This window comes from Oncorhynchus gorbuscha, linkage group LG12 (assembly GCF_021184085.1).
Source record: "Oncorhynchus gorbuscha isolate QuinsamMale2020 ecotype Even-year linkage group LG12, OgorEven_v1.0, whole genome shotgun sequence".
Taxonomy (NCBI): domain Eukaryota; kingdom Metazoa; phylum Chordata; class Actinopteri; order Salmoniformes; family Salmonidae; genus Oncorhynchus; species Oncorhynchus gorbuscha.
The window spans coordinates 20,735,021-20,762,780 of NC_060184.1; the positions used below are offsets into that span (position 1 = coordinate 20,735,021).

Below are 27,760 nucleotides of genomic sequence, written 5' to 3' on the forward strand. Positions count from 1 at the left end.
TCGGCACATTTCTACATTTGAAGAAAACATATGAAGTTGAAATAGTTCTACCTACTGACATCATCAAAAGTGAAGACATTTGTAAAAACAATGATTTTCATACACTATGAGATTCAGGGTAACATGCGGAGCAAGAAAATACCCTCCCTTGGATAGAAACTCATTGCAGGTTTTGAAAACCACAAGTGTTCTCCTTTTAATCCTACCCTGAAAGGTCTCGCCCATAGAGAATGATAGATGCCTCTAGTGGCCAAAAGGCCACCTTAGCCATAGACATTAAAACCAGTAGATAGCGCTGACGTCATCCATATATTCCTATGGAAAACTCTGGATGGCGCATGAAGCCAGAGGTATTTTAATTTGAAGCACGCCATATTACTGAATGGGGCTGAATTGCACCAAAGAATCGCTAAGGATCATGGTGAAAGTTGCCGTAACTAACAAAGGATCATGGTCGATATAGTTGTTTTCATCCTGCCTGAGTAATGGTGTGTATACATGCTAGTCGGAACTAGGAAACTCAAAAATGTCCAACTTGCTGATTTGTTGAACACATACCTACAACCAGTTAGCAAATTGAACATGTCTGAGTTTCCTAATTCGGACTAGCACGTGAAAGCAGTGTCAATACCGACATCCCCATAGATATTGGCCAGCCCCTCCAGCTCCACTTGACAGCCTTGTCGACTCCATGCTCTCATCTAGATAGCACAACCACTAAGGTGCACATGCAGTGTGCATGAGGGCGCACACTGGTGGAAAAAGTACCCAATTGTAATCATTGTGTAAAAGTAAAGATAGCTTAATAGAAAGTGAAAGTCACCCAGTAAAATACTACTTGAGTAAAAGTCTAAAAGTTTGGTTTTAAATATACTTAAGTATCAAAAGTAAACGTATAAATCATTTCTAATTCCTTATATAAAGCAAACCAGGCGGCATCATTTTCTTTTCTTTTTTTGCGGATAGCCAGGAGCATGCTCCAAACCTCAGACATCATTGACAAACAAAGCCTGTGTTTAGTGAGTCTGCCAGATCAGAGTCAGTAGGGATGACCAGGGATGATCTCTTGATAAGTGTGTGAATTAGGCAATTTTCCTGTCCTGCTAAGCATTCTAAATGTAACGAGTACTTTTGAGTGTCAGGGAAAATGTATGGAGTAAAAAGTACATCATTTTCTTTGGGAATGAGGTGAAGTAAAAGTAAAAGTTGTCAAAAATCAGCAGAGCTTGTGACTTCACCCTCCAGACCGGACACTTGGGGCCTGGTATTAGTATGGGCTAAATGGCGATGCCAAATTGTCATAGATGCTATAATGGTACAGATACAAATATGAGTCCTCAATCTATCTCTATGTTCTAGCCAGTCTGGCAGAACGCAAACATCCTTCTGGATTCGGCAACTTGAGCCTGCGGGTGGTGTTTTTTTGTTTGTTCAATACGTGCAAGTTATTTTCTGTAAATGTTTAATTGCGAAAGTGGTTACAGTTGAAATCAGGCCATATCAAGTACAATTTGTAATCGTGTATCATTAAAATGCGCAATTTCTATGTTTAGTTTATCTTTTAGATCAGTGGAGCAGTATAATTATTGCAGGGTGTTAAACAGTCAATATTCACAAAATGTCCCCCAAAAAGTTGACGCTTTAATATAATATTTTTTAGGAATAATAGGATTTGGCCTGTCATACCCATGTCCCGCCCAAAGATTTTTCAACCAATTAAAAAGCTCACTTTCACATGCTCGCTTGTAAATGGACCAATGGAAAACGCGGTGGTTCTACGAACACAATTTGGGACTGGATCTTGACTCCTCTGACTGGCCGGTGTTGTTGGAAATGCGGCAGTAGCTATCAGTAGATGCAAACACTTAGGGGAGGACTGGCGTTGGTTGGGTTTAGTGAAGAGTGTTGTGATCATATTACAGAGGAGAGTAAACCTTGTCCGCTGTGCCACATTGGAAGCCACTAACTGCCACATAGAATTGTATTTGCAAGCAAAGCTAAATACTTGTCCTAACATCTGCCTCAGCAGGAGACTTATAACTCAAAGATTCCCAGTTTTTCAGAATGGATATGCCGTAGCACCTGGACTCCGCGTGTGGGAACAAAGTGGTTTATGTTTAGCTGGCGAGCTAGTTCGTTAGATAGCTATGGCACGTCTCATGGATAGCGGCTACTAGTTTCAGCATTCTAAATTATGAGACGAGTGTAGTAACTATGTCAATAGTAACTGATTCACGGGGCACCTACATTAACTACAGCGTGGTCTCAAAAGCTGCAACTCTGATTACTCACCATAGTTCTTAGCTTGCAAGCTAGCTGGAAAATGGGGCAACTCTGCGCTCCGCCTCGATAAAAAAACTATTTGGTTTATTGCTATGTGTAACTAAAAAGGATTGTTTGGGTCATTCGTCGGTTGTTACATTGCGCAAACCAGTTTATTTCTCCTGGTCCTAGATGATGCCACAGTGTGTGCCCCATGCGCGCTCCGCATAGTTCATTGGATTTTGCACAGCAGTCATGTTTGCCGTCCGTATCGTCACCGCTGACTACTACCTTACAAGTCCTCTCAAAGACTTGGACGTCATTTATAACGAATTCAGAGAAAGTGACGTGAAGAAAGTACCAGTGGTTCGGATTTTCGGGGCAACTCCAATAGGTATGTTCATATGGTTTTTAATCAATGACAGGTCATTTGCAGCATGGTACAGTACCGCCACGCGTTGCACGGATGTAGCACACATTTGCAACATCACAAAACCAACCCTATTCAAACATGAAATTAGTTGTAATAAGGAGACGGACGCTGCCACATGAAAGATGTTTAGTGAGGTGACACATCGTAATAAACCATGCACCACCCGCAGCTGTTTGCAGCATGCGCGCGATACATGGTTGCTTTGTTTTCAATCTCGAGCTCCACAGGGCGGTGGACAGACCTCTACATCAACATTCGGCACATAACCCACTTTACCAAACCGTTTGCATAATATACTGCATAATATATTTCATTGTCTCTTTTCTGTTCCCAACAACCTGTGGAGTTGTGCCACAGCAACGTTGGAATCACAGCATGACAAAGTTGTCACAATGGAGGTGTGACTGATTTAACTGGCTGCAGTAGTCTTGTCTAGATGGGATACAGCTTTTGGCAAGTTGACGCCAAAAGTAGATAATTTTTGTTGTATTTTAGCTAAACCTTTTCCTAACCTTAAACTAATTATCTTAACCTGCTGCATCAGTTCTAAACCTGCGAAGAAAAGTCTATTTTGACAAGCTGCATTCCTTCTAGAGAAAATAGTGCAGTTTTAACAAAGAGCTTGCTGCAAATCTACACATTTTCCATGGGGTGGAATTTATACACGATATCTGAGTGAGGGTGACTAAGAAAATCAATGGCTGCAACAGGGATCAATCAAATGTCAATCTGGGAGGTTGTTTTTGTCAGGTGAATGCCTTAATACAGTAATTCGACCATGGTTGCTTCATGTTTAGGTAGCAGGCTGCTAGACTAATTTACCAATCTAAAGAACGTTAGCTGACATGGGCTAATTAATTGACTGTCAGTGACTGACATAAGAAAGAAACTCTTTGGAAATTGACCTGCAGCCCTACAAAAAGGGGGCCCTGGGCCGCATGCCCATCCCCATTCTAGACAAATCCACTGGCTGCAGCACTTACTGTGGTTGATTTCAAGCCGACTATGGAGGACGAGTATGCCACCTGCTTTGTTTTCTAGTATTGGTTGTGTATCGTAACCGCAAACCACACAAGGAAATATTTTCAGTAATAATTCCCTTCATTCACTGCACAGCAGCATAACCTACTCTGTTTTTGGTCCTTATTTGTGTATTTACTGTAGACTGTGTGGGTATTCACAACAGGCTTTGATGTAGGACTGGCATCTGAGAGAATAAATGGGATTGTGGGTCAGGGTGTCAATCTAATGTGGTCAGCTAGCCCCAGACCTTTGCATGTGGTCACATCTGCATTGTAAAGGCGGCAGCTCTAACCGCTTATCACACACTTATCATATCTCAGACAATGTCCCAGTCCCCCTCACTGACCAGTTTCCTCACAGCTTTATAGTCTAACAGGTTGCAGTGGTTTTTGTTCACCAATGCCATGTAGACTGCTGTTGCCTCTGATTCCCTTGTCAGTGATTTTATGTGTGTTTCATAATCTGTTGAATAATGTTGTTTTTGACCCTCCAGACTATTAGTCAACATGAGGTCACACGGAGGCAAGCACAGACAGCCCTGATTTCACACACCATCTTGTAGCCCTCATTTCACACACCATCTTGTAGCCCTCATTTCACACACCATCTTGTAGCCCTAATTTCACACACCATCTTGTAGCCTTCATTTCACACACCATCTTGTAGCCCTCATTTCACACACCATCTTGTAGCCCTCATTTCACACACCATCTTGTAGCCCTCATTTCACACACCATCTTGTAGCCCTCATTTCACACACCATCTTGTAGCCCTGATTTCACACACCATCTTGTAGCCCTCATTTCACACACCATCTTGTAGCCCTCATTTCACACACCATCTTGTAGCCCTCATTTCACACACCATCTTGTAGCCCTCATTTCACACACCATCTTGTAGCCCTCATTTCACACACCATCTTGTAGCCCATTTCATCTTGTAGCCCTCATTTCACACACCATCTTGTAGCCCTGATTTCACACACCATCTTGTAGCCCTCATTTCACACACCATCTTGTAGCCCTCATTTCACACACCATCTTGTAGCCCTCATTTCACACACCATCTTGTAGCCCTCATTTCACACACCATCTTGTAGCCCTGATTTCACACACCATCTTGTAGCCCTGATTTCACACACCATCTTGTAGCTTTGTATTCGTCTGCAATGTTCTTGAGTCATTGTTACCTCCAGGTGTTGTGAGGCTATGGGTGTTAATAACAATACAAGGCATTTGTTTCTGGATGTATGGTTGTAGTTTTGGCAGAGTGCATTGTTTTACAGTAACTCCAGTAGCTTCACTCTGTTGATGCTGCTTGTGTGGCAAGTCTAAGTCTCTGTGTTGGCTCTGTATTTCCTGTGTGAAATTGCATCACCATCTGGAATACATTGATTTAAAGCACAACTTTTTATTTTTCCATTTCGAATGTCCGCTGAAAAATCTGGGAAATGGGTCACACAGACACCCATGAAGAGAATCCCTTCTTTAGTCCCTTGTATACATGAGTCAGGCTTGAACTATAATAAGTTGGCAGTCTCTTTTAACATTTCTACCTACACCCATTCTCATTCTGTGGGAGTTGCTGGACTAAAAAGGAAGAATTGGCTAATCAGCTCAGTGTGTCCTCTCCTGACCCACGGAAGCCGGGAGGGAGACACCAGTCTTCCCTCTGTCACTGGACACCTCACCTAACCTGGTTACACTTCATTGGCCAGCCCCTGAGGCAGCCTGTTACAGCTGTGGTGTTCTAGTGGTGTGGTGTTCTAGTGGTGTGGTGTTCTAGTGGTGTGGTGTTCTAGTGGTGTGGTGTTCTAGTGGTGTGGTGTTCTAGTGGTGTGGTGTTCTAGTGGTGTGGTGTTCTAGTGGTGTGGTGTTCTAGTGGTGTGGTGTTCTAGTGGTGTGGTGTTCTAGTGGTGTGGTGTGGTGTTCTAGTGGTGTGGTGTGGTGTTCTAGTGGTGTGGTGTGGTGTTCTATCGGTCTAGCTGCCAGTCTACATTCACGAGGGACCAATATCTCTATGATGGAATGCTAGAGAGACAGATGTTGTTCTTTCATGGTTTCAGTTGTTTTTCCCAATGCACACCATCTTTGCTTATTCAGGCCAAATGATAGTGGTTGTGCACAATGTGCAGTGGTAAATCAGTAATTCATTGCATATGTAATAGGCCAGCAGCAGCCAGCTTGATTGTGAATGAGCAGCAGTGGCAGACTTGATTGAAGTATCCATGCATGGGAAATACTGAGTGTCTCCCACACTGCTGGGACTTGCAGTCTTTGAGCTCTGACAGCATTGATCCTGCTTGATGTGTAGAAAGACTAGATTCAGCAGGCATTCCTCACTGCCTGGGAGAGGCAGGAAGCCAGGCAGCCACTCTGTTTTTGTTTTTCTCTGCTGAATATGTGCATGCACACATTGGGATGTGTGCTGGGGAGACCTGCATGAGAAATTCACCTGAATGAGAGGTCAAGCAGCGAACCGCAGAGTGGGATAAAACAGAGGACCTCTCTCCAACCCTCTACCCCCTGCCCTTCCTTCCTCCCCCTTTTCCTCTCATTGGGGAAAGTCTAATGCCGTCTAAAGGAATTCCTCCCGGATCCATTAAGAGGATAATGGGGGATTGGAAGACTTGGCAGTTCATTAGTCAGAAAGTCATTGTCTCCTGAATGGTTTACCTCCCTATTCTGTTTATTGGATTATTTATCATTCTGAAGCTGTAGCCCAGTAGGTTTGTGATTCTTATTAGACCACTTTGACGATGATATGACTAGCTACTTATTTCTCATGTTTTGTAGGCTAATGGTTGTCTTTTGTGAGCCTAGTCCCTTTACCCTCACTTGAATCCATTCCCTTCATCTCGTTTTGATGACAAAAATAGCTGCCAGAGAGCAGAAGAGCCAGAGAGCAGCATGAACCCTGGCCCCTAATAATCCTGAGGTGTGTGATGTTATGAAACTGAGGCTCTGGATCTTTAAAGTGTGGCCCCAGCCCAGTGAAGACTCACACGCATGTCCAGGTTTCATTAACCATTAATAAAGGTCTGTCGTTCTTTTGTCATCCATGCCTTCTCTTTGGGCCTTCCCTCCATAGTACGTCAAGATGGTCCAATCAGTGGCCCTTTGCCTTTGATCTATAGGAGACATTAATGGCACCCGGCTGTGTTTCTTTATGTGGGCATGAAGAAGCGTCTCCATGCTGTGTCTCTGTCATAGGGGCCTCACATCAACCCAGGAATTCCACGAGTGCTAGATCCGGGTTCAAAGGGTTCAGCGGGCACAGTGATGGACTGTCTGCTGCATTGAGAGCTTAGCGAACAAATATCCCTCATCCTTGCAACAAGGATCAATCAAATGTAAATCTGGGAGGTTGTTTTTGTCAGGTGAATGCCTTAATACCGGAGGATTACTTTTATATTAAAGCTGAATGGGCCCCACCCCTTTCTCTGGGTGGTGATGACCTACTGCTGTTGCTTCTAGCCTGGTTACTGGAGAGGTAGGTCTATGTCACAGTCAGCTTGCAGCCTATACTGTAGCCTTTAACTCATAGTTGAGTTAGACATGAATTAGACATATAGCCTGCAACATGAAGCTGAATGGAGTACCTTTAGTCTGGCCTGCGGCTGAACTGTTATAGCCTTGGCTACAGTACAGACCAAATGTATGTGGCTTTTTTTTATAGGTTAACCCATAGCGGAGTTATAGGCTACGTGCTCACTCTTTAGCCTCAAACCTGCGGCTGAACTCTTAGGCCTACCTTTAGTTTGGCCTGCGGCTGAACTGTGTGAGGTGTCTTTGTCCTGTCTAATGGGAGGTTTTTCTGAGCCCTCTCTGGCGCTGTCACTGGCTCCCCCTCCCTTCTCTTTGTCTCTCCTGAGGTTTCTCTGTACAGTACACAGATGCCCTTGCTGCAGCACCGGGACCTGGGTGATTGATGGCTTTAATAGCTCCCTCCGGTTCTACGGTGGCTATTTGAATGCGTCACCTCACCCGCCTCTGAGGGTAGGAATGTGCTGCTGCAGCACTAGTCATTGTCCCGTCCATCATTTTCTGTCGCCCAGGTTGAATTAGGTGACACCCTGGTCTTTTTACTGTAGTACTGTAACCCACCAAGCCCTTCACACTTCTCCTCAGATGTCTCTTCTCCCCACTGAGACCTATCACAGCCTCACTGCGTAGCGCATATCTCATATTTAACCTTTACAGTCAGTTGACCAACGGATTACAGGGGGAATTAGTCATATAACACAGCCAGGTGATTTATTTCGCATGGTTCCAGGCTGAATGTTGTGAATCTGGTAAAATAAGAGGAGTGAGATGGAACCTTGGTGTGCTGGCCACATTTGTATTTTCTTTAGCAGCTAACAATAAAAGCAGCAGAATTGCAGGTCGTATAACTGTGTGATGGATGGCAGATTCATTAGCACGGGGGAATGGAATGTGACAGTCAGCCTGGTCTGCTCTCTGGGCTGCTCGCCTCAAGGTGGGCTGGGTTGGGCTAAGCCTTATGACTTTGCTGCAGACAGGTGTGTGTGTGTGTGTGTGTGTGTGTGTGTGCAGGACTATTATTTGCTGTCTAGTTGATTTGCGTTGCATTGGCCATGTCAAGGTCACTCCACCAGAGGGAGGCCAGGATCTACCTGTCCCTATGATCTCTGGCCCCCATGGCTGGGAATCTGTGTCCCAAATGGCACCGTATTCCCTTTTATAGTGCACTACTTTTGACCAGGGAACCTATATAGAGAATAGGATGCCATTTGGGGTGTATAGACAAGCCACCTCTTCTCTCTTGTACTGGCACTAGGCTTGGTACTGGCACTGGCACTAGGCTTGGTACTGGCACTAGGCTTGGTACTAGGCTTGGTACTGGCACTAGGCTTGGTACTGGCACTAGGCTTGGTACTGGTACTAGACTGGCACTAGACTGGTACTGGCACTAGGCTGGTACTGGCACTAGGCTGGTACTGGCACTAGGCTTGGTACTGGCACTAGGCTTGGTACTGGCACTAGACTGGCACTAGGCTGGTACTGGTACTAGGCTGGTACTGGCACTAGGCTGGTGCAACACACTTGCACGATGGGCATCCGCTTCGCGAAATTCATCACCAAAATATCTGGAGATGGAACATCTATTACATTTACTTTGAGTACCAGTCCTAATGGGCTTGCTAGGTTTATCCGTTCAGTTAAAAGCTGCAGCCACACCATGCCTTGATGATTCACCCGGTCAGCTCTCATCTGTGTTAGTCGCCCACCTTCTGATAGACCACCACTGGATGGCCAATTGTCTGAGTTAGCAGCTCTTTCCGGCACCGTTTTATTTGGCAGGGTCTAATCAATAGGAGAGCTGCTGTGTTAATAACACACAGACAGGGTGAAGGTGGCCAGCCGGCTTTACTGCTTGCTGATGGTCAATACGTCTGCTGTCTGCTGACTGCAAATCACACTGACTGACTGGGCCCAGACAGACCTCCAGGCCGAGGGGAGTTTGAGGTAACAGACTGACTGACATACGGGCTATACTTGCAGTCTGAGGGAAAGTAACCATAGAAATAGAATTATCTATAATTCAATCTAATTCTATGGAGGAAACAGACAGCCAAGCCTCCGTCTCTACTATCAGTAATCCAGCACATGGTATATAGCTGCCATGGGACTTTTAAACGCCTGCCCCAACCACATTTAAAGGGGCATGTGGGGATATCAGTGGGCTGTTGTTGTCAGCCAGGCCTATAGCAGTATCCTGTCACTGCTGCCTGCCAGTGAGGTCATGCAATTAGGCTCGTTCTTGAGTGAAGATGGACTGGACTCGCGTTGGTCGCCAGTGACCGGCCAGGAAATGCTTCCTTTTTGATGTACTGTATGAAAGAACGCCTGTGTTCTTCTCGTTTGATGTGGAGTGCTCAGTAGTGGAGGTGCTGCCCGCCTGCCAAGGGTTGTGTTGGCATGGTAGCCTAAGTGGATTTATGTTCTTTGAATGGAGGGAGTCTCTAAAAAAAACAGGCATCACCTTTGTGGTCCCACTCTGGCCCAGGGAGCCTAGTGTTGGCACATAGATTTGGGTTGCTGCTGAGGGTTCCAACCTTTTGCCCTCTCCTCCTGGCTCTTTGTCCCTACAGTAGATAGCTGGTGTGAGAGGCCCTGCCAATTCAGGCTGTTAGGACTTTCTGGCTTTCTGTTCCTATGGCCATCTCACTGTTTTTACAACTTATTTAAAAGAATGAAGGAATTTGTCAGAGCCAGAACTGGGAACAAAGGAATGTTTTGAACCTGTCAGGCACATAATTTCTTAACATCTGGATGTTAATAAAGCAGACGGAGGTATCTGTTAATGGGTCATCTCTCATGGACAGATGAAACTGCAATAATCTGTCAAGGCTCATGTAGAGTTATGTGATTACGAGCAGTTCGAGAGGTGTGTTCAGTTAGCTTGAATGTTTCCTTCATTGCAGAACAGTTTGTACTTAACACGTTTCCCCAAAATGTTATTGTACGTTCTTGAACAGACTTTGAGGTATGTTTGGTGGGTGTGGCTTGAAGCAATGAGTGACGTATTTGAAGAGCAGTGGCCATGCTGACAGCGTTCCCCAACTCACAACCCAACCCCGCCATGTTTTTCAACTGGCTGTTCAGTACAGCACCTTTTCCGTTCAATTGGAATGTTCCAGAACGTAAAAACGTACTGAACGCAGCCCTGGTTTGGGTTTTTGTCATTGATTTTTTTGGGCGAATCAGGATTGGGCGAAGGCGGTGCTTAATAAACTGACATGATTTTCAAGTCGTGTGGCTCATTAACTGTTTACACTAGATTCCACAACAACAAAGTCAAAATTGGCTATATTGTAAAAATGCATAACTTCCTTTTAGAGCATGATAAACATGGGTTGAAATTAGCAGAAGGGAGGGTTTTGGCCAAGAGTTTCTGTTTGCAAGAGAGGCCACTTCGCTTCCTTCCTTTGCAAAGATCATCAAAATTTGACAACTGCATTCCCCCTTAGAAGTAAAACAGTGAGAATTTGACTTCTGGGGAAAGAAGAGTAGGCCTACAGTTGTGTTTTTAAGCTCTAACTATGACCGGAAAGCCCTGGGTTTTGAACACTCCGTTCTACACTCCCCCTTGTAAGAACCTGCGTCGGTCTGCTTCTGAAGACCAAACGGAATGTTTTGATGCATTTATTCCACAGTTCCACTGTGCACAGTGTGTATGAATGCAGGCTTATTCAAAGAGGGGGAATTCTAGCTGGCTCTAAAAATAGCCCAGCTTGTTTTTTAAATGCATCCAAGCTTGCTGCTTTCTCTTCTGTTGTGACAGTGCTGGAGGAGAACAGTGAGGGGTCCTACTTAAAACACAGACTCTGGGGTAGACCAGAACATACTAGTCTTCTGCTGCCTGTCCCATTTTGGAAGCATCTGGGTTTTTTTTCTTGAAGGGAAATGTCTTAAGCTGTTCCCCATTTCCCCTTTGTTGTGTTAGCTATTTTATTTTCCCTCACAGCAATATTTCAGCTGCAATTTGGCTTGTCTTTGCTCTGTGTGTGTTTTGAGAGGGGGAGACTGAACATGTCTCTCACTCGTCTAATGCACCAATCGCGCCTCCCCTAAGCCGTGTGATGTATGGCTGGGAGGGAGACATGCCATGAATATCACATTTCGACGGCAGAGCAGACCTGTTAAGGGAACATCTCCTTTTGTCTTGATCAGACCTGTTAAGGGAACATCTCCTTTTGTCTTGATCAGACCTGTTAAGGGAACATCTCCTTTTGTCTTGATCAGACCTGTTAAGGGAACATCTCCTTTGTCTTGATCAGACCTGTTAAGGGAACATCTCCTTTTGTCTTGATCAGACCTGTTAAGGGAACATCTCCTTTTGTCAGACCTGTTAAGGGAACATCTCCTTTTGTCTTGATCAGACCTGTTAAGGGAACATCTCCTTTTGTCTTGATCAGACCTGTTAAGGGAACATCTCCTTTTGTCTTGATCAGACCTGTTAAGGGAACATCTCCTTTTGTCTTGATCAGACCTGTTAAGGGAACATCTCCTTTTGTCTTGATCAGACCTTGATCAGTTTGGAACATCTCCCTTTTGTCTTGACACTGCTTTCCTTTTGGAGTATTAAGGGAAAACAACTGAGGTTGTTGAAACCAGAAACTCTTAGGTTCTGATCAGACCTGTTAAGGGAACATCTCCATCCAGAGTCCTTTCCTGATTGAAACCAGAACTCTTAGGTTTCCTCCATCCAGAGTCCTCTGATTGGATTTCCATGGCTGCTGTCGACTGTTTGAGTACTCACATCATTTTCTTCTGAGTACTTGAATGGGAGGGGGGGGAAATATTTTTTTGAACAAGGCTGGAAAAATATGTGCACATTTATCTATAGGACAATGCCAGCAGTGCACAACAATGCCTCATTTATCATAACCATTACACATAACAAATCATAATGCCCCATATACATATACACTACCATTCAAAAGTTTGGGGTCACTTAGAAATGTCCTTGTTTTTTAAAGAAAAGCTTTTGTCCATTTAAAATAACATCAAATTGGTCAGTGTAGGGATTGTTAATGTTGTAAATGACTATTGTAGCTGGAATCGGCTGATTTTTATTTTATTTATTTTTTATTTTTTAATATCTAATTTTATTTTATTTTTAGTGTAATCTCTACAGAGGGCCCATTATCAGTATTTACTTTGCCACCATGGCCTTTTTGCCTTTACCTCCCTTCTCACCTGATTTGCTCACATTGTATATAGACTTGTTTATACTATATTATTGACTGTATGTTTGTTTTACTCCATGTGTAACTCTGTGTCGTTGTATCTGTCGAACTGCTTTGCTGGTCCTTCTGTAGCTCAGTTGGTAGAGCATGGCACTTGTAACGCCAGGGTAGTGGGTTCGATCCCCGGGACCACCCATACGTAGAATGTATGCACACATGACTGTAAGTCGCTTTGGATAAAAGCGTCTGCTAAATGGCATATATTATTATTATTATTATTATCTTGGCCAGGTCGCAATTGTAAATGAGAACTTGTTCTCAACTTGCCTACCTGGTTAAATAAAGGTGAAATAAATAAAATAAATAAATAAATCAGAAACCATCACTCCTGTGTTCCAATGGCACGTTGTGTTAGCCTTTAAAATGATAAACTTGGATTAGCGAACTGATCATTAGAAAACCCGTTTGAAATTGTTAGCACAGCTGAAAACTGTTGTTCTGGTTTAAAGAAGCAATAAAACTGGCCTTTAGACCAGTTTAGTATCTGAAGCATCAGCATTTGTGAATTCGATTACAGGCTCAAAATGCCCAGAAACAAATATTCTTCAGAAACTCATCAATCTATTCTTGTTCTGAGAAATGAAGGCAATTCCATGTGAGAAATTGCCAAGAAACTGAAGATCTCGTACAACGCTGTATACTACTCCCTTCACAGAACAGCTCAAACTGTTGTCGAAGAGTGATCATTTGAAACGGGGCTCAATTTGGTGAGTTGAAAGACAATCTTTCAGGGTTACACACCAAAATCTGTCTTTTTGATATGCAGATGTTTAACTTAGTTTATTTAGCCTTTTGTTTGGAATTTTCTAAATGAATGAAGAATTCCACATCGAACTTCGCGTGGGGATGAATTACGGTCACTACATCTGTTTGGGGAGAAGGCCTAATGATCTGATGAAAATATGCTCTTTGTCTAAATCACACTTGGTCTAGCTAGCACTTTACGCTGGAGACACAACAGCGTGATTTTATTCCGTCTCTTTCAATGTAAAGGTGGACTCCGCAAAATGACGTTGCCACGAGCAGCACCACAGATATTGTGATGAGCGAGATACAAGACTTCACTGTCACACACTATCTGCACATGTGCATGGGTTCGCTTCACTTTGTTACAGCAACGGGTCCTAAACAGTGGAGAAGTTTAGCCTCTCGGTTTAATGCTCTTAGTTGTTGAGGAAATTGACCCACTATGCTGTTTGCACATCTACGTCATATCGCTGAGTCTACCATTTAATATGACATGGTAATATATTTGTAATACACTGCTCAAAAAATAAAGGGAACACTAAAATAACACATTCTAGATCTGAATTAATGAAATATTCTTATGAAATACTTTTTTCTTTACATAGTTGAATGTGCTGACAACAATCACACAAATTATCAATGGAAATCAAATTTATCAACCCATGGAGGTCTGGATTTGGAGTCACAGTCAAAATTAAAGTGGAAAACCACACTACAGGCTGATCCAACTTTGATGTAATGTCCTTAAAACAAGTCAAAATGAGGCTCAGTAGTGTGTGTGTGGCCTCCACGTGCCTGTATGACCTCCCTACAATGCCTGGGCATGCTCCTGATGAGGTGGCGGATGGTCTCCTGAGGGATCACTTCCCAGACCTGGACTAAAGCATCCGCCAACTCCTGGACAGTCTGTGGTGCAACGTGGCGTTGGTGGATGGAGCGAGACATGATGTCCCAGATGTGCTCAATTGGATTCAGGTCTGGGGAACGGGCTTGCCAGTCCATAGCATCAATGCCTTCCTCTTGCAGGAACTGCTGACACACTCCAGCCACATGAGGTCTAGCATTGTCTTGCATTAGGAGGAACTCAGGGCCAACCGCACCAGCATATGGTCTCACAAGGGGTCTGAGGATCTCATCTCGGTACCTAATGGCAGTCAGGCTACCTCTGGCGAGCCCCCCTCCAAAGAAATGCCACCCCACACCATGACTGACCCACCGCCAAACCGGTCATGCTGGAGGATGTTGCAGGCAGCAGAACATTCTCCACGGCTTTCATCTGTGAAAAGCACAGGGCGCCAGTGGCGAATTTGCCAATCTTGGTGTTCTCTGGCAAATTCCAATAGTCCTGCACGGTGTTGTGCTGTAAGCACAACCCCCACCTGTGGACGCCGGGCCCTCATACCACCCTCGTGGAGTCTGTTTCTGACCGTTTGAGCAGACACATGCACATTTGTGGCCTGCTGGAGGTCATTTTGCAGGGCTCTGGCAGTGCTCCTACTTGCACAAAGGCGGAGGTAGTGGTCCTGTTGCTGGATTGTTGCCCTCCTATGGCCTCCTCCACGTCTCCTGATGTACTGGCCTGTCTCCTGGTAGTGCCTCCATGCTTTGGACACTACGCTGACAGACACAGCAAACCTTCTTGCCACAGCTCGCATTGATGTTCCATCCTGGATGAGCTGCACTACCTGAGCCACTTGTGTGGGTTGTAGATTCCGTCTCATGCTACCACTAGAGTGAAAGCACCGCCAGCATTCAAAAGTGACCAAAACATCAGCCAGGAAGCATAGGAACTGAAAAGTGGTCTTTGGTCACCACCTGCAGAACCACTCCTTTTATTGGGGGTGTCTTGCTAATTTCCTATAATTTCCACCTGTTGTCTATTCCATTTGCACAACAGCATGTGAAATTTATTGTCAATCAGTGTTGCTTCCTAAGTGGACAGTTTGATTTCACAGAAGTGTGATTGACTAGGAGTTACATTGTAAGTGTTCCCTTTTATTTTTTTGAGCAGTGTATATATTTCATATTTCAGTTCCAATTACGATGCAGAATCATCCGTCTCCCTTTTGTTCTGTGGACTGTTGTCAAACAAGCTTATCCATTTGTCATTTATTTAGCGTTTCACAGTCACTCCAGTCAGGACTGCTTGGCAGTTTCTGAGTAAATTAATATTTACATCTCCAATCCAAACACTAACTGTGACTCTGTCCGTAATTGACTGGATTGGAATATTTGACTGCCTGTTTGTGCAGAAGCGTAGTGTACTACTGTGAAAGGAAGTTGATTCTGTGCAGCCTCCTGTGTCCCTGTCCGCTGGCTTTTTCTTACAGTATACTGTGTCCCTTTTCACCTGCAGTACAGTGTCGTGGCCATGCATACTGCATGATTGTACCTCCACTGTGTGTGTCTGTTTTCAATGCTAGTCTACACGGTGCTGTCAGACTGGGAACAGCAGACACTGAGGATTCCCCACCCACTGGTCACAGTCTTGTGGCTCTCTCTCACCCACTTTTCCACTCTTTGCTCTCCCTCTCCCCACGCTCACTCTTTTCTGTTCCTTTGTTCTCCACTACCTACACTTCCTGCAGATCCAATTTCTCTCAATTAATATTTTTTTCACTATTTTTCTCTCACTTTTACCCAGAGCACTCTCCTCCTTTCTCTCATCCCTTTTTTCTGTGTCCCTGCAGGTGTCATGTCACACTGTGTTCCTTGCTGTGTCCTGTTTAGGGGGGGCATGACCCCAGTCAAAATGTGACTTGTTCAGTGATGTGTGTGGGACAGAAGCTGCCCTCCCTGGCCTCTGCCCTCTCTGACCCTGTCAAGTTCATTCCCCTCTCACCCTGATACCCTTCCCTCATCACCCTGAGCCAATCACATACCTGAGCTCCAACACAGTGGCAAACATTAGTGAAGACATTAGTGAAGACTCGGAGCGAAATGAGTGCCTGGGACCTGACTGGACAGGTCCATTTATGTCTGGCTCAGTGTTGACATAGTAGCATAATGCACTTCACTGGATTAAGGGTTTACTATTCAAGGTCCTAAGAGGTCCCAGGTCTGTGTGGGGTGTGACCATTCAGTGATGTGGTCGAGCTCTGTGCTTAGGGGCCCTGCTTCCATTATGCTCTTATTGAGTTAAAGCCCATTCTTCCTCTGTCTTCACCAACTCCTCTACCTCCTGCTTGGTGTCCTCCTTCCCCGTTCCACCACGACCTGCCTTTTCTCCTCCTCTTCCAACTCCTGCCTTTTCTCCCTTTCTCCACCCACTATACCTCCTTGTGTTCTCCTCCCCTGCTATGTAGAGACTTCCTCTAGTTGCCGGTGGATTGTGTCCAGGCCTCTTGCTCGGCTGTGCTGCTCTCTGATGATCCTCATTGTTATGTGGACTGCTTGGGTCTCTGGTCAAACAGACGTGGCTTTGTGTCTGGACGATGTGGGAAGAAAGCAGCCCTGGTCGGTCGGGTTCTTCAGCTTCACCCTGCTAATTATACTTCCTCCTACTATAACAAGAGGCAGGGAGGAGGGCTCTAAGGGACACTGGTATTAGTGCTTGGGCCACATATAAACATACTGTAGGTGAGAGGACTGGACCACACAATAAAAGACAAAAAGAGAACGGCCAAACCACTGAAACAATAGCCTGGTTCAGTCTCTTTGTCCTAGAAGGACTGTGGTTCTGTTCAGTCTAGAGGTCGACCGATTATGATTTTTCAACGCCGATGCCGATTATTGGATGACCAAAAAAGCCGATAGCGATTAATCGGCCGATTTTAAAATAAGAAGTTTTAGGTTGTAGTTATTTAGGACTATTTCCCTCTAAATACCATTTGTATTTCATTAACCTTTGACTATTGGCTGTTCTTATAGGCACTTTAGTATTGCCAGTGTAACAGTATAGCTTCCGTCCTTCTCCTCGCTCCTCCCTGGGCTCGAACCAGCAACGCAACAGCCACCACATCGAAGTGTTACCCATGCAGAGCAAGGGAAACAACCACCCCAAGGCTCAGAGCAAGTGAAGTTTGAAACGCTTTTAGCGCGCTCTAACTAGCCAGCCATTTCACTTCGGTCACACCAGCCTCATCTCGGGAGTTGATAGGTTTGAAGTCATAAACAGCACAATGCCTGACGCACAACGAAGAGCTGTTGGCAAAACGCACAAAAGTGCTGTTTGAATGAATGTTTACGCGCCTGCTTCTGCCTTCCACCGCTCAGTCAGATACTTGTATGCTCAGTCATATATGCAACACAGGACACGCTAGATAATATCTAGTAATATCATCAACCATGTGTAGTTAACTAGTGATTATAATTGATTGTTTTTTTCATAAGATAAGTTTAATGCTAGCTAGCAACTTACCTTGGCTTACTGCATTCACATAACAGGCAGTCTCCTTGTGGAGTGTAACAAGAGAGAGGCATGTCGTTATTGCGTTAGACTAGTTAACTGTAAGGTTGCAAGATTGAATGACAAGGTGAAAATCTGTCTTTCTGCCCCTGAACGAGGCAGTTAACCCACGGTTCCTAGGCCGTCATTGAAAATAATGTGTTCTTTTATGGCTGCTGTCCCTGTACAGGGATCAACATCAGCGGACATTTCAGAGTGACAACTAATAGTACTCGATACAACTCAAACTTTCATTAAAACACACATGCAGGGTACTCAATTAAAGCTACACTCGTTGTGAATCTAGCCAACATGTCAGATTTTTAAAATGCTTTTCGGCGAAAGCATGAGATGGCATGCAACCCCCCCGAAATACCTAAAGGGGATGTAAACAAAAGAATTGGCGTAGCCGGCGCTACACAAAACGCAGAAATAAAATATAAAACATTCATTAACTTTGACAAGCTTCTTTGTTGTCATTCCTATATGTCCCATAAACATCACATTTGGGTATTTTTTTCGATTAAATCCGTCCATGTATACCCAAAATGTCCATTTATGAAGCCCGACAGATCCAGGAAAAAACTGCTTTCCAAAACGCAACGTTATTTTTTTAAATTAAAAAAGTTGCCTATAAACTTTGACAAAACACTTCAAACTACTTTTGTAATCCAACTTTAGGTATTAGTAAACGTTAATAATCGATTAAATTGATCACGGGGCGATCTGTATTCAATAGCAGCAAGTCTTGAAATCATGGTCCATATTCTCTCTTTCAAAACTTCCCCCGGTGTACTTGATGACAGGAAGTGCCTATTTCTCATTTCACCAAGGATTAACTTCAACCCAATTGCCAAGACTGGCGACATCCTGTGGAAGCTGTAGGAACTGTAACTGGGCCCTATCTATATTGCCTTGCCATAGACAATTCAGAGACTGGTGGAGGGATATTTCTTTTGTGTTTTTTGTGAACAGTTTTCCTTGGGGTTTTGCCTGCTACACACGTTCTATTATAGTCACAGACATGATTTAACCAGTTTTAGAAACTTCAGAGCGTTTTCTATCCACGCATACTAATCATTTGCATATACTATATTCCTGGCATGAGTAGCAGGACGTTGAAATTTTGCGCTGAAATTTTGCGCTATTTTTACAAAAATATGAAAAAATTCACAGCCTCTTTAAGAACTGACCTGCCTAGTTAAATAAAGGTGTAAAAAAAAACTATATCCGATTGTTATGAAAACTTGAAAGCGGACCTAATTAATCGGCCATTCCGATTTAATCGGTCGACCTCTAGTTCAGTCTGTTGGTCCTAGGAGGACCGGGGTTCTGTTCAGTCTGTTGGTCCTAGGAGGGCCCGGGGTTCTGTTCAGTCTGTTCATCCTAGGAGGACCGGGGTTCTGCTCAGTCTTTTGGTCCTAGGAGGACTGTGGTTCAGTGTTGGTCCTAGGAGGACTGGGGTTCTGTGGACTGGCATGTGTGTCACTGTGAGGGTCACCCACTGCAGTGGTAAGTGTGCTGGACTGGATCCCCTCTGTCATTGTCTGTCTCTTTTCCTCTACCCATCGAACCATCGCACAGCTACTGCTTGCACTGCCACATTGCTACACTCTCCATGGAACGTTAGTCTGGAAAACTCAACCCGAAACAGTGACTAGGATCTGGTTTCAATGATGGCAACTCTTTTGGCAACTTCCATAAAATGCTATTTGGGGTGGGTCCTCTTCAGACAACTCTCCCAACAAATCACGAGGCGGACATGCCAGAACGTTGCGAATTCAACTTTACAGACAAAACCGTTGCAGTGGTTTTAGCGAAGGCAGTTGATGCAAACTTGCCGCTTATGAAACGCACTCATTAAAAAAGAACCTCTGTGAGCTTCATCTCGCTAGCTACTAGTTAGTGTTTTAGTCAAGCGGATAAAGTAGTGACATAGACAGTGATGTAGTTTCTTTATAACATAAGAGTCTCATTGAAACCAGAGCCTAGTCTCACTGTTGCTTGTTGAGGTGGTTGGACATGCAGACTTTGATTGATGTAGCATGTTTGTGTGTCTGTTGGTGTGAGCACAGCTAGAACTGGCAGGGCATCGATCGACAGGCTGCCGTCGCACTAATCATGCAGGTCTGACAGATACACACACGCGCACACACACGCGCACATACGGTACTCAAACATGCTCCTCTCACACACACTCACGCATACACTGACACACACACATACACACATCTCACACACACACATCACATGCACACACACCTAGACACTGAAGCTGTGCAGCGCTGACTCTGGATAAATAAGCAGCCATACAGGCCTGTTGCTACAGTAATACAGTGTTCCAGCCTATAGACCTAGGACCTTGCTTCTTCCCAGGCATAGTATTCCCTTCCTACTCGTCCTTATTCTGTCCCCCGGGGGGGTCGTGTGTGTGTGTGTGTGTGCCCCTGCTGTGACACTCCAGAGGGAATGGAGGCCCACCCGTGCCGTTCATCAGCCGTCCCGGAATCGTTAGTGCCGCCACACACTGTCACTGGATGAATGAACTGGGGCCTGTCATCACCACTCATATCCCACACCGGAGATGGATGTGCACAGAGGTGGGCCACTGCTGCCTGCCCGCCCAGCCGCCCACGTTACACCTTCAGCTGGGATGGATTCCCACAACATAGGCCTATACCCATGAGCCCTGGAGAAGGATGTGTTCATGTGACGTAGTGCTTAGTCGTCATTCAGAAAGACAAAGAAAAAACATACAAAAAAACAACAACGATGCTTTTGTATTCTGCTATTTCTTTGTGTTGTGGGTTGATGTGAGGTTATCTGGCTGCCAGACCATCTGTTGAGTCTCCTGCCTGCTCAAATATCTGGCACTCGTTCGCAGGACAATCTGGTCTGTTTGTTCCGCACCACACTGAAGTGCCAGGGATTTCGTTAGTGAACCCAGCAGGAGACCGCTTGGTCCAGTCTGGAGCTTGACAAACACTTTTTTTTGTGTGTTTTATGCTTCAGTAAGGGCTGTCTGGGTCTGGCTTATGCTTTAGACAGGACTTTAGGTTAGGGCTGTCTGGGTTATGTTTCAGTCAGGACTGTAGGTTAGGGCTGTCTGGGTTATGCTTCAGTCAGGACTGTAGGTTAGGGCTGTCTGGGTTATGCTTCAGTCAGGACTGTAGGTTAGGGCTTTCTGGGTTATGCTTCAGTCAGGACTGTAGGTTAGGGCTGTCTGGGTTATGCTTCAGTCAGGACTAGGTTATGGCTATCTGGGTTAGTCTTAGGAAGCCCCTTGCAGAGTATAGAGTTTTTTTAGGGTGTTGTCTGTTTACCACAGGACTGTATTGTAAGGACTGTCTGAGAGTACTGTACATAGGAATGTGTGGGAGTACTGTACATAGGAATGTGTGGGAGTACTGTACATAGGAATGTCTGGGAGTACTGTATGTACATGGGAGTGTCTGGGAGTACTGTATGTACATGGGAGTGTCTGGGAGTACTGTATGTACATGGGAGTGTCTGGGAGTACTGTATGTACATGGGAGTGTCTGGGAGTACTGTATGTACATGGGAGTGTCTGGGAGTACTGTATGTACATGGGAGTGTCTGGGAGTACTGTATGTACATGGGATGGGACTGTGTCTGGGAGGGAGTACTGTATGTACATGGGAGTGTCTGGGGGATGTACATGGGACTGTATGTACATGGGAGTGTCTGGGAGTACTGTATGTACATGGGAGTGTATGTACTGTCTGGGAGTACTGTATGTACATGGGAGTGTCTGGGAGTACTGTATGTACATGGGAGTCTGTCTGTCTGGGAGTACTGTATGTACATGGGAGTGTCTGGGAGTACTGTATGTACATGGGAGTGTCTGGGAGTACTGTATGTACATGGGAGTGTCTGGGAGTACTGTATGTGTCTGGGAGTGTCTGGGAGTACTGTATGTGTCTGGGAGTACTGTATGTACATGGGAGTGTCTGGGAGTACTGTATGTACATGGGAGTGTCTGGGAGTACTGTATGTACATGGGAGTGTCTGGGAGTACTGTATGTACATGGGAGTGTCTGGGAGTACTGTATGTACATGGGAGTGTCTGGGAGTACTGTATGTACATGGGAGTGTCTGGGAGTACTGTATGTACATAGGGAGTGTCTGGGGACTGTATGTACATCTGGGAGTACTGGGAGTATGTACATAGGGAGTGTCTGGGAGTACTGTATGTACATAGTGTCTGGGGTACTGTATGTACATAGGAACGACTGGGAGTACTGTATGTACATAGGGAGTGTCTGGGAGTACTGTATGTACATAGGGAGTGTCTGGGAGTACTGTATGTACATAGGGAGTGTCTGGGAGTACTGTATGTACATAGGGAGTGTCTGGGAGTACTGTATGTACATAGGGAGTGTCTGGGAGTACTGTATGTACATAGGGAGTGTCTGGGAGTACTGTAAGCACATAGGGAGTGTCTGGGAGTACTGTATGTACATAGGAACGACTGGGAGTACTGTATGTACATAGGAACGACTGGGAGTACTGTATGTACATAGGGAGTGTCTGGGAGTACTGTATGTACATAGGGAGTGTCTGGGAGTACTGTATGTACATAGGAACGACTGGGAGTACTGTATGTACATAGGGAGTGTCTGGGAGTACTGTATGTACATAGGGAGTGTCTGGGAGTACTGTATGTACATAGGGAGTGTCTGGGAGTACTGTATGTACATAGGGAGTGTCTGGGAGTACTGTATGTACATAGGGAGTGTCTGGGAGTACTGTATGTACATAGGGAGTGTCTGGGAGTACTGTATGTACATAGGGAGTGTCTGGGAGTACTGTATGTACATAGGAGTGACTGGGAGTACTGTATGTACATAGGGAGTGTCTGGGAGTACTGTATGTACATAGGGAGTGTCTGGGAGTACTGTACATAGGAAGGACTGGGAGTTATATGGGGGGGTTGATCACCTGCACTGACATTTCCTGCAGTGTAGAACAAAGTCACCTAGTATGAAAAATAAACATTTTACAAGGTGGTGGAGCGACCATTTTACATTCTTTAGGGAGAACCCTGGTGATTTCACCTTTCAGATTCTGGTTTGTTTGCTCCAGTCTGTGCTCAAGAGTCAGGCGTTCTGCCAGGGCAGGCCTTGGCTGTGGAGAAGGGGAGGGGACGCCCAGCTAAGACCACACAGCCACTGGGTAGACTCTGTTGTCTGCTCCAGGATTTGCCCTGTGACCACCACGATCTCCACCAGCATATTTACCTCAGCCAGGAAGGCCTACGGCTCCTAGCTATGACACAATGGAACCTGTGACTCACTGGGGGTGGAAGGGAATGAAAGCATTTCCTTGCGATCAGCCTTTCATGCTACTTTATATTGGAGGCCTGGAGACACACGGCTGAAGACACTTGTGTTCAGGATCAGATGTGGATACAGTCAGCGGTGAAATAAGCCTGGTTAATCCACAGTAGAGGAGTTGTTCAGGAAGGAACGAGTTACAGAACAGAGTGGTTAGTGAGTGAACAGCCTTTCCTGGACATGCTGCTTCTACCACTGTAATTTCAGACAGGACTGGAGATGTTTCTGTGTTCGTCTGAGTCAGATCTGGAGACGTGGCCAACAGTGGAAAACGGACCAGGGGAAAACGGACCAGGGGAAAACGGACCAGGGGAAAACGGAACAGGGGAGAGAGCAGAACAGGGGAAAACAGAACAGGGGAGAGAGCAGACCAGGGCAAAACAGACCAGGGGAGAGAGCAGACCAGGGGAGAGAGCAGACCAGGGGAGAGAGCAGACCAGGCAGCTGCAGCAGTGTACTACTCTGCCAAAGGGAATATGGAATGAGAGAGAGCTCTCCTCTGGTGCCCATAAAGAAACAGGCCTCCTCTCATGCCTTTGTTATGTGTTCTAGCAACAGAAAATAACCCACTTGCATATGTACTTTGAAGGATGGGGGATTGAAGGGATGTGGGTGTATTATCGCTATGGCCAAAAAAGTGTGTGTGTGTGTGTGTGTGATTGAGTAGGGGGTATGGGGAAGACTGGTGGCAGAGGGAGGCTAATGAATAGCACCCTACCACACCCTTTGGCAGCTCCCCCTGCTCTGTTGTCACTGTCTGCTCTGCTGTCTCTGTCTGCTCTGTTGTCACTGTCTGCTCTGTTGTCACTGTCTGCTCTGTTGTCACTCTGTGCTCTGCTGTCACTGTCTGCTCTGTTGTCACTGTCTGCTCTGTTGTCACTGTCTGCTCTGCTGTCCCTGTCACTGTCTGCTCTGTTGTCACTGTCTGCTCTGTTGTCCCTGTCACTGTCTGCTCTGCTGTCCCTGTCACTGTCTGCTCTGTTGTCACTGTCTGCTCTGTTGTCCCTGTCACTGTCTGCTCTGCTGTCCCTGTCACTGTCTGCTCTGTTGTCACTGTCTGCTCTGTTGTCCCTGTCACTGTCTGCTCTGCTGTCTCTGTCCCTGTCTGCTCTGCTGTCACTGTCTGCTCTGTTGTCACTGTCTGCTCTTTGTTGTCACTGTCTGCTCTGCTGTCACTGTCTGCTCTGCTGTCACTGTCTGCTCTGTTGTCACTGTCTGCTCTGCTTAATATATTGCAGAGCAGAGTTATAATATACTGTCTCTCTGTCTGGCTCTGCAGTCTCTGTCTGGCTCTCTGCAGTCTCTGTTTGGCTCTCTGCAGTCTCTGTCTGGCTCTCTGTCTGGCTCTCTGTCTGGCTCTCTGCAGTCTGCTCTGTCACTGTCTGCTCTCTGTCAGTCTCTCTGTCTGGCTCTCTGCAGTCTCTCTGTCTGGCTCTCTGCAGTCTCTCTGTCTGGCTCTCTGCAGTCTCTCTGTCTGGCTCTCTGCAGTCTCTCTGTCTGGCTCTGTCTGGCTCTCTGCAGTCTGTCTGGGTCTCTGTCTGGCTCTCTGATGTCTCTGTCTGGCTCTCTGATGTCTCTGTCTGGCTCTCTGCAGTCTCTCTGTCTGGCTCTCTGCAGTCTCTCTGTCTGGCTCTCTGCAGTCTGTCTGGCTCTGTCTGGCTCTCTGCAGTCTCTGTCTGGCTCTGTCTGGCTCTCTGCAGTCTCTCTGCAGTCTCTGTCTGGCTCTCTGCAGTCTCTCTGCAGTCTCTGTCTGGCTCTCTGCAGTCTCTCTGCAGTCTCTGTCTGGCTCTCTGCAGTCTCTGTCTGGCTCTCTGCAGTCTCTGTCTGGCTCTCTGCAGTCTCTCTGCAGTCTCTGTCTGGCTCTCTGCAGTCTCTCTGCAGTCTCTGTCTGGCTCTCTGCAGTCTCTCTGCAGTCTCTGTCTGGCTCTCTGCAGTCTCTGTCTGGCTCTCTGCAGTCTCTGTCTGGCTCTCTGCAGTCTCTGTCTGGCTCTCTGCAGTCTCTGTCTGGCTCTCTGCAGTCTCTCTGCTGTCTGGCTCTCTGCAGTCTCTCTGCAGTCTCTCTCTGCAGTCTGGCTCTCTGCAGTCTGGCTCTCTGCAGTCTCTCTGCAGTCTGGCTCTCTGCAGTCTCTCTGCAGTCTGGCTCTGTCTGGCTCTCTGCAGTCTCTCTGTCTGGCTCTCTGCAGTCTCTCTGTCTGGCTCTCTGCTGTCTCTGTCTGGCTCTCTGCTGTCTCTGTCTGTCTGCTGTCTCTCTGCAGTCTCTCTGTCTGTCTCTCTGCAGTCTCTCTGTCTGCCTCTCTGCAGTCTCTCTGCAGTCTCTGTCTGGCTCTCTGCAGTCTGTCTGGCTCTCTGCAGTCTGTCTGGCTCTCTGCAGTCTGTCTGTCTCTCTGCAGTCTCTGACTGGCTCTGCGGTCTCTCTGTCTGGCTCTGCTGTCTCTCTGTCTGGCTCTCTGCAGTCTCTCTCTCTGGCTCTCTGCAGTCTCTCTGCAGTCTCTGTCTGGCTCTCTGCAGTCTCTCTGCAGTCTCTGTCTGGCTCTCTGCAGTCTCTGTCTGGCTCTCTGTCAGTCTCTGTCTGGCTCTCTGTCTGGCTCTCTGTCTGGCTCTCTGTCTGGCTCTCTGCAGTCTCTCTGTCTGGCTCTCTGCAGTCTCTCTGTCTGGCTCTCTGCAGTCTCTCTGTCTGGCTCTCTGCAGTCTCTCTGTCTGGCTCTCTGCAGTCTCTGTCTGGCTCTCTGTCTGGCTCTCTGCAGTCTCTCTGTCTGGCTCTGTCTGGCTCTCTGCAGTCTGTCTGTCTCTGCAGTCTGTCTGGGTCTCTGTCTGGCTCTCTGCTGTCTCTGTCTGGCTCTGCAGTCTCTCTGTCTGGCTCTCTGCAGTCTCTCTGTCTGGCTCTCTGCAGTCTCTCTGTCTGGCTCTCTGCAGTCTCTCTGTCGGGCTCTCTGCAGTCTCTCTGTCTGGCTCTGTCTGGCTCTCTGCAGTCTCTGTCTGGCTCTCTGCAGTCTCTCTGCAGTCTCTGTCTGGCTCTCTGCAGTCTCTGTCTGGCTCTCTGCAGTCTCTGTCTGGCTCTCTGCAGTCTCTCTGCTGTCTGGCTCTCTGCAGTCTCTGCAGTCTGGCTCTCTGCAGTCTGGCTCTCTGCAGTCTGGCTCTCTGCAGTCTCTCTGCAGTCTGGCTCTCTGCAGTCTGGCTCTCTGCAGTCTCTCTGCAGTCTGGCTCTCTGCAGTCTGGCTCTCTGCAGTCTCTCTGCAGTCTGGCTCTCTGTCTGGCTCTCTGCAGTCTCTCTGTCTGGCTCTCTGCAGTCTCTCTGTCTGGCTCTCTGTCTGGCTCTCTGCAGTCTCTCTGTCTGGCTCTCTGCAGTCTCTCTGTCTGGCTCTCTGCAGTCTCTGCAGTCTCTCTGCAGTCTGTCTGGCTCTGCAGTCTCTGTCTGGCTCTGCAGTCTCTGTCTGGCTCTGCAGTCTCTGTCTGGCTCTGCAGGCTCTCTGCAGTCTGTCTGGCTCTGCAGTCTCTCTGCAGTCTGTCTGGCTCTGCAGTCTCTGTCTGGCTCTGCAGGCTCTGTTTGGCTCTGCAGGTCTGTCTGGCTCTGCAGGCTCTGTCTGGCTCTGCAGTCTCTGTCTGGCTCTGCAGTCTCTGTTTGGCTCTGCAGTCTCTGTCTGGCTCTGCAGGCTCTGTCTGGCTCTGCAGTCTCTGTCTGGCTCTGCAGTCTCTCTGCAGTCTCTGTCTGGCTCTGCAGTCTCTGTCTGGCTCTGCAGTCTCTGTCTGGCTCTGCAGTCTGGCTCTGCAGTCTCTCTGCAGTCTGTCTGGCTCTGCAGTCTCTCTGCAGTCTGTCTGGCTCTGCAGTCTCTCTGCAGTCTGTCTGGCTCTGCAGTCTCTCTGCAGTCTGTCTGGCTCTGCAGTCTCTCTGCAGTCTGTCTGGCTCTGCAGTCTCTCTGCAGTCTGTCTGGCTCTGCAGTCCCTGCCGGCTCTGTCTGGCTTTGCACAGCTAATCAACAGACTCCATGCAGGCAGTCAAGGCCAAATATAGTAGCACCCCGCCTTGACGTCTGTGCCTCTTCTCCTCCCTGAGTCACACACACACACACACACACACACACACACACACACACACACACACACACACACACACACACACACACACACACACACACACACACACACACACACACACACACACACACACACACACACACACACACACACACACAGAGTGCAATCAAAGTCTCTCCACAGCATGACAGACACACTGTTTACTCCCTCTACAGGGTGGTCATGCCCCCAAACACCACCACTTCAGAAATGGCTGTACTGGCAGTATTTCAATAGTCTCACCCAGGACTAGCATAAAGTAGGGTCTGCTAGAAGACAGAGCGCTCTATACTATGCTGCTTAAGACGTTTATAAAGCAGGAGCATACATTTCTCTATCCCACACTTTGTTTAGGCTGATCACTGCTTTTCCTCTCCCCCCCTCACTGCAGTCTGTTTCCCCCCTCCCAGTCTCTCTGTTTCCTCCCTCAGACTCTGTTTATTCCCTCCTCGGCCTCGCCCGGTTTACTCCCTCCTCAGCCTCTGTTTACTCCCTCCCTCATCCTCTGTTTACTCCCTCCCTCGGCCTCTGTTTACTCCCTCCCTCGGCCTCTGTTTACTCCCTCCCTCGGCCTCTGTTTACTCCCTCCCTCGGCCTCTGTTTACTCCCTCCTTCGGCCTCTGTTTACTCCCTCCCTCGGCCTCTGTTTACTCCCTGCCTCGGCCTCTGTTTACTCCCTGCCTCGGCCTCTGTTTACTCCCTCC

General features: G+C 46.7%; 1 protein-coding gene across 2 annotated transcripts in view; it reads left to right on the forward strand.

Moving 5' to 3' along the window:
* Window positions 1-1,834: 1,834 nt before the first annotated feature.
* LOC123990676 (DNA polymerase zeta catalytic subunit-like) overlaps window positions 1,835-27,760 on the forward strand; it is a 137,781-nt gene continuing 111,855 nt past the window's right edge. For both annotated transcript variants that reach the window (XM_046291415.1, XM_046291416.1), the window contains exon 1: window positions 1,835-2,656. In XM_046291415.1, the coding sequence (XP_046147371.1) occupies window positions 2,518-2,656 (139 nt within the window). In that variant the 5' untranslated portion in view covers window positions 1,835-2,517. The remainder of the gene's footprint in view (window positions 2,657-27,760) is intronic.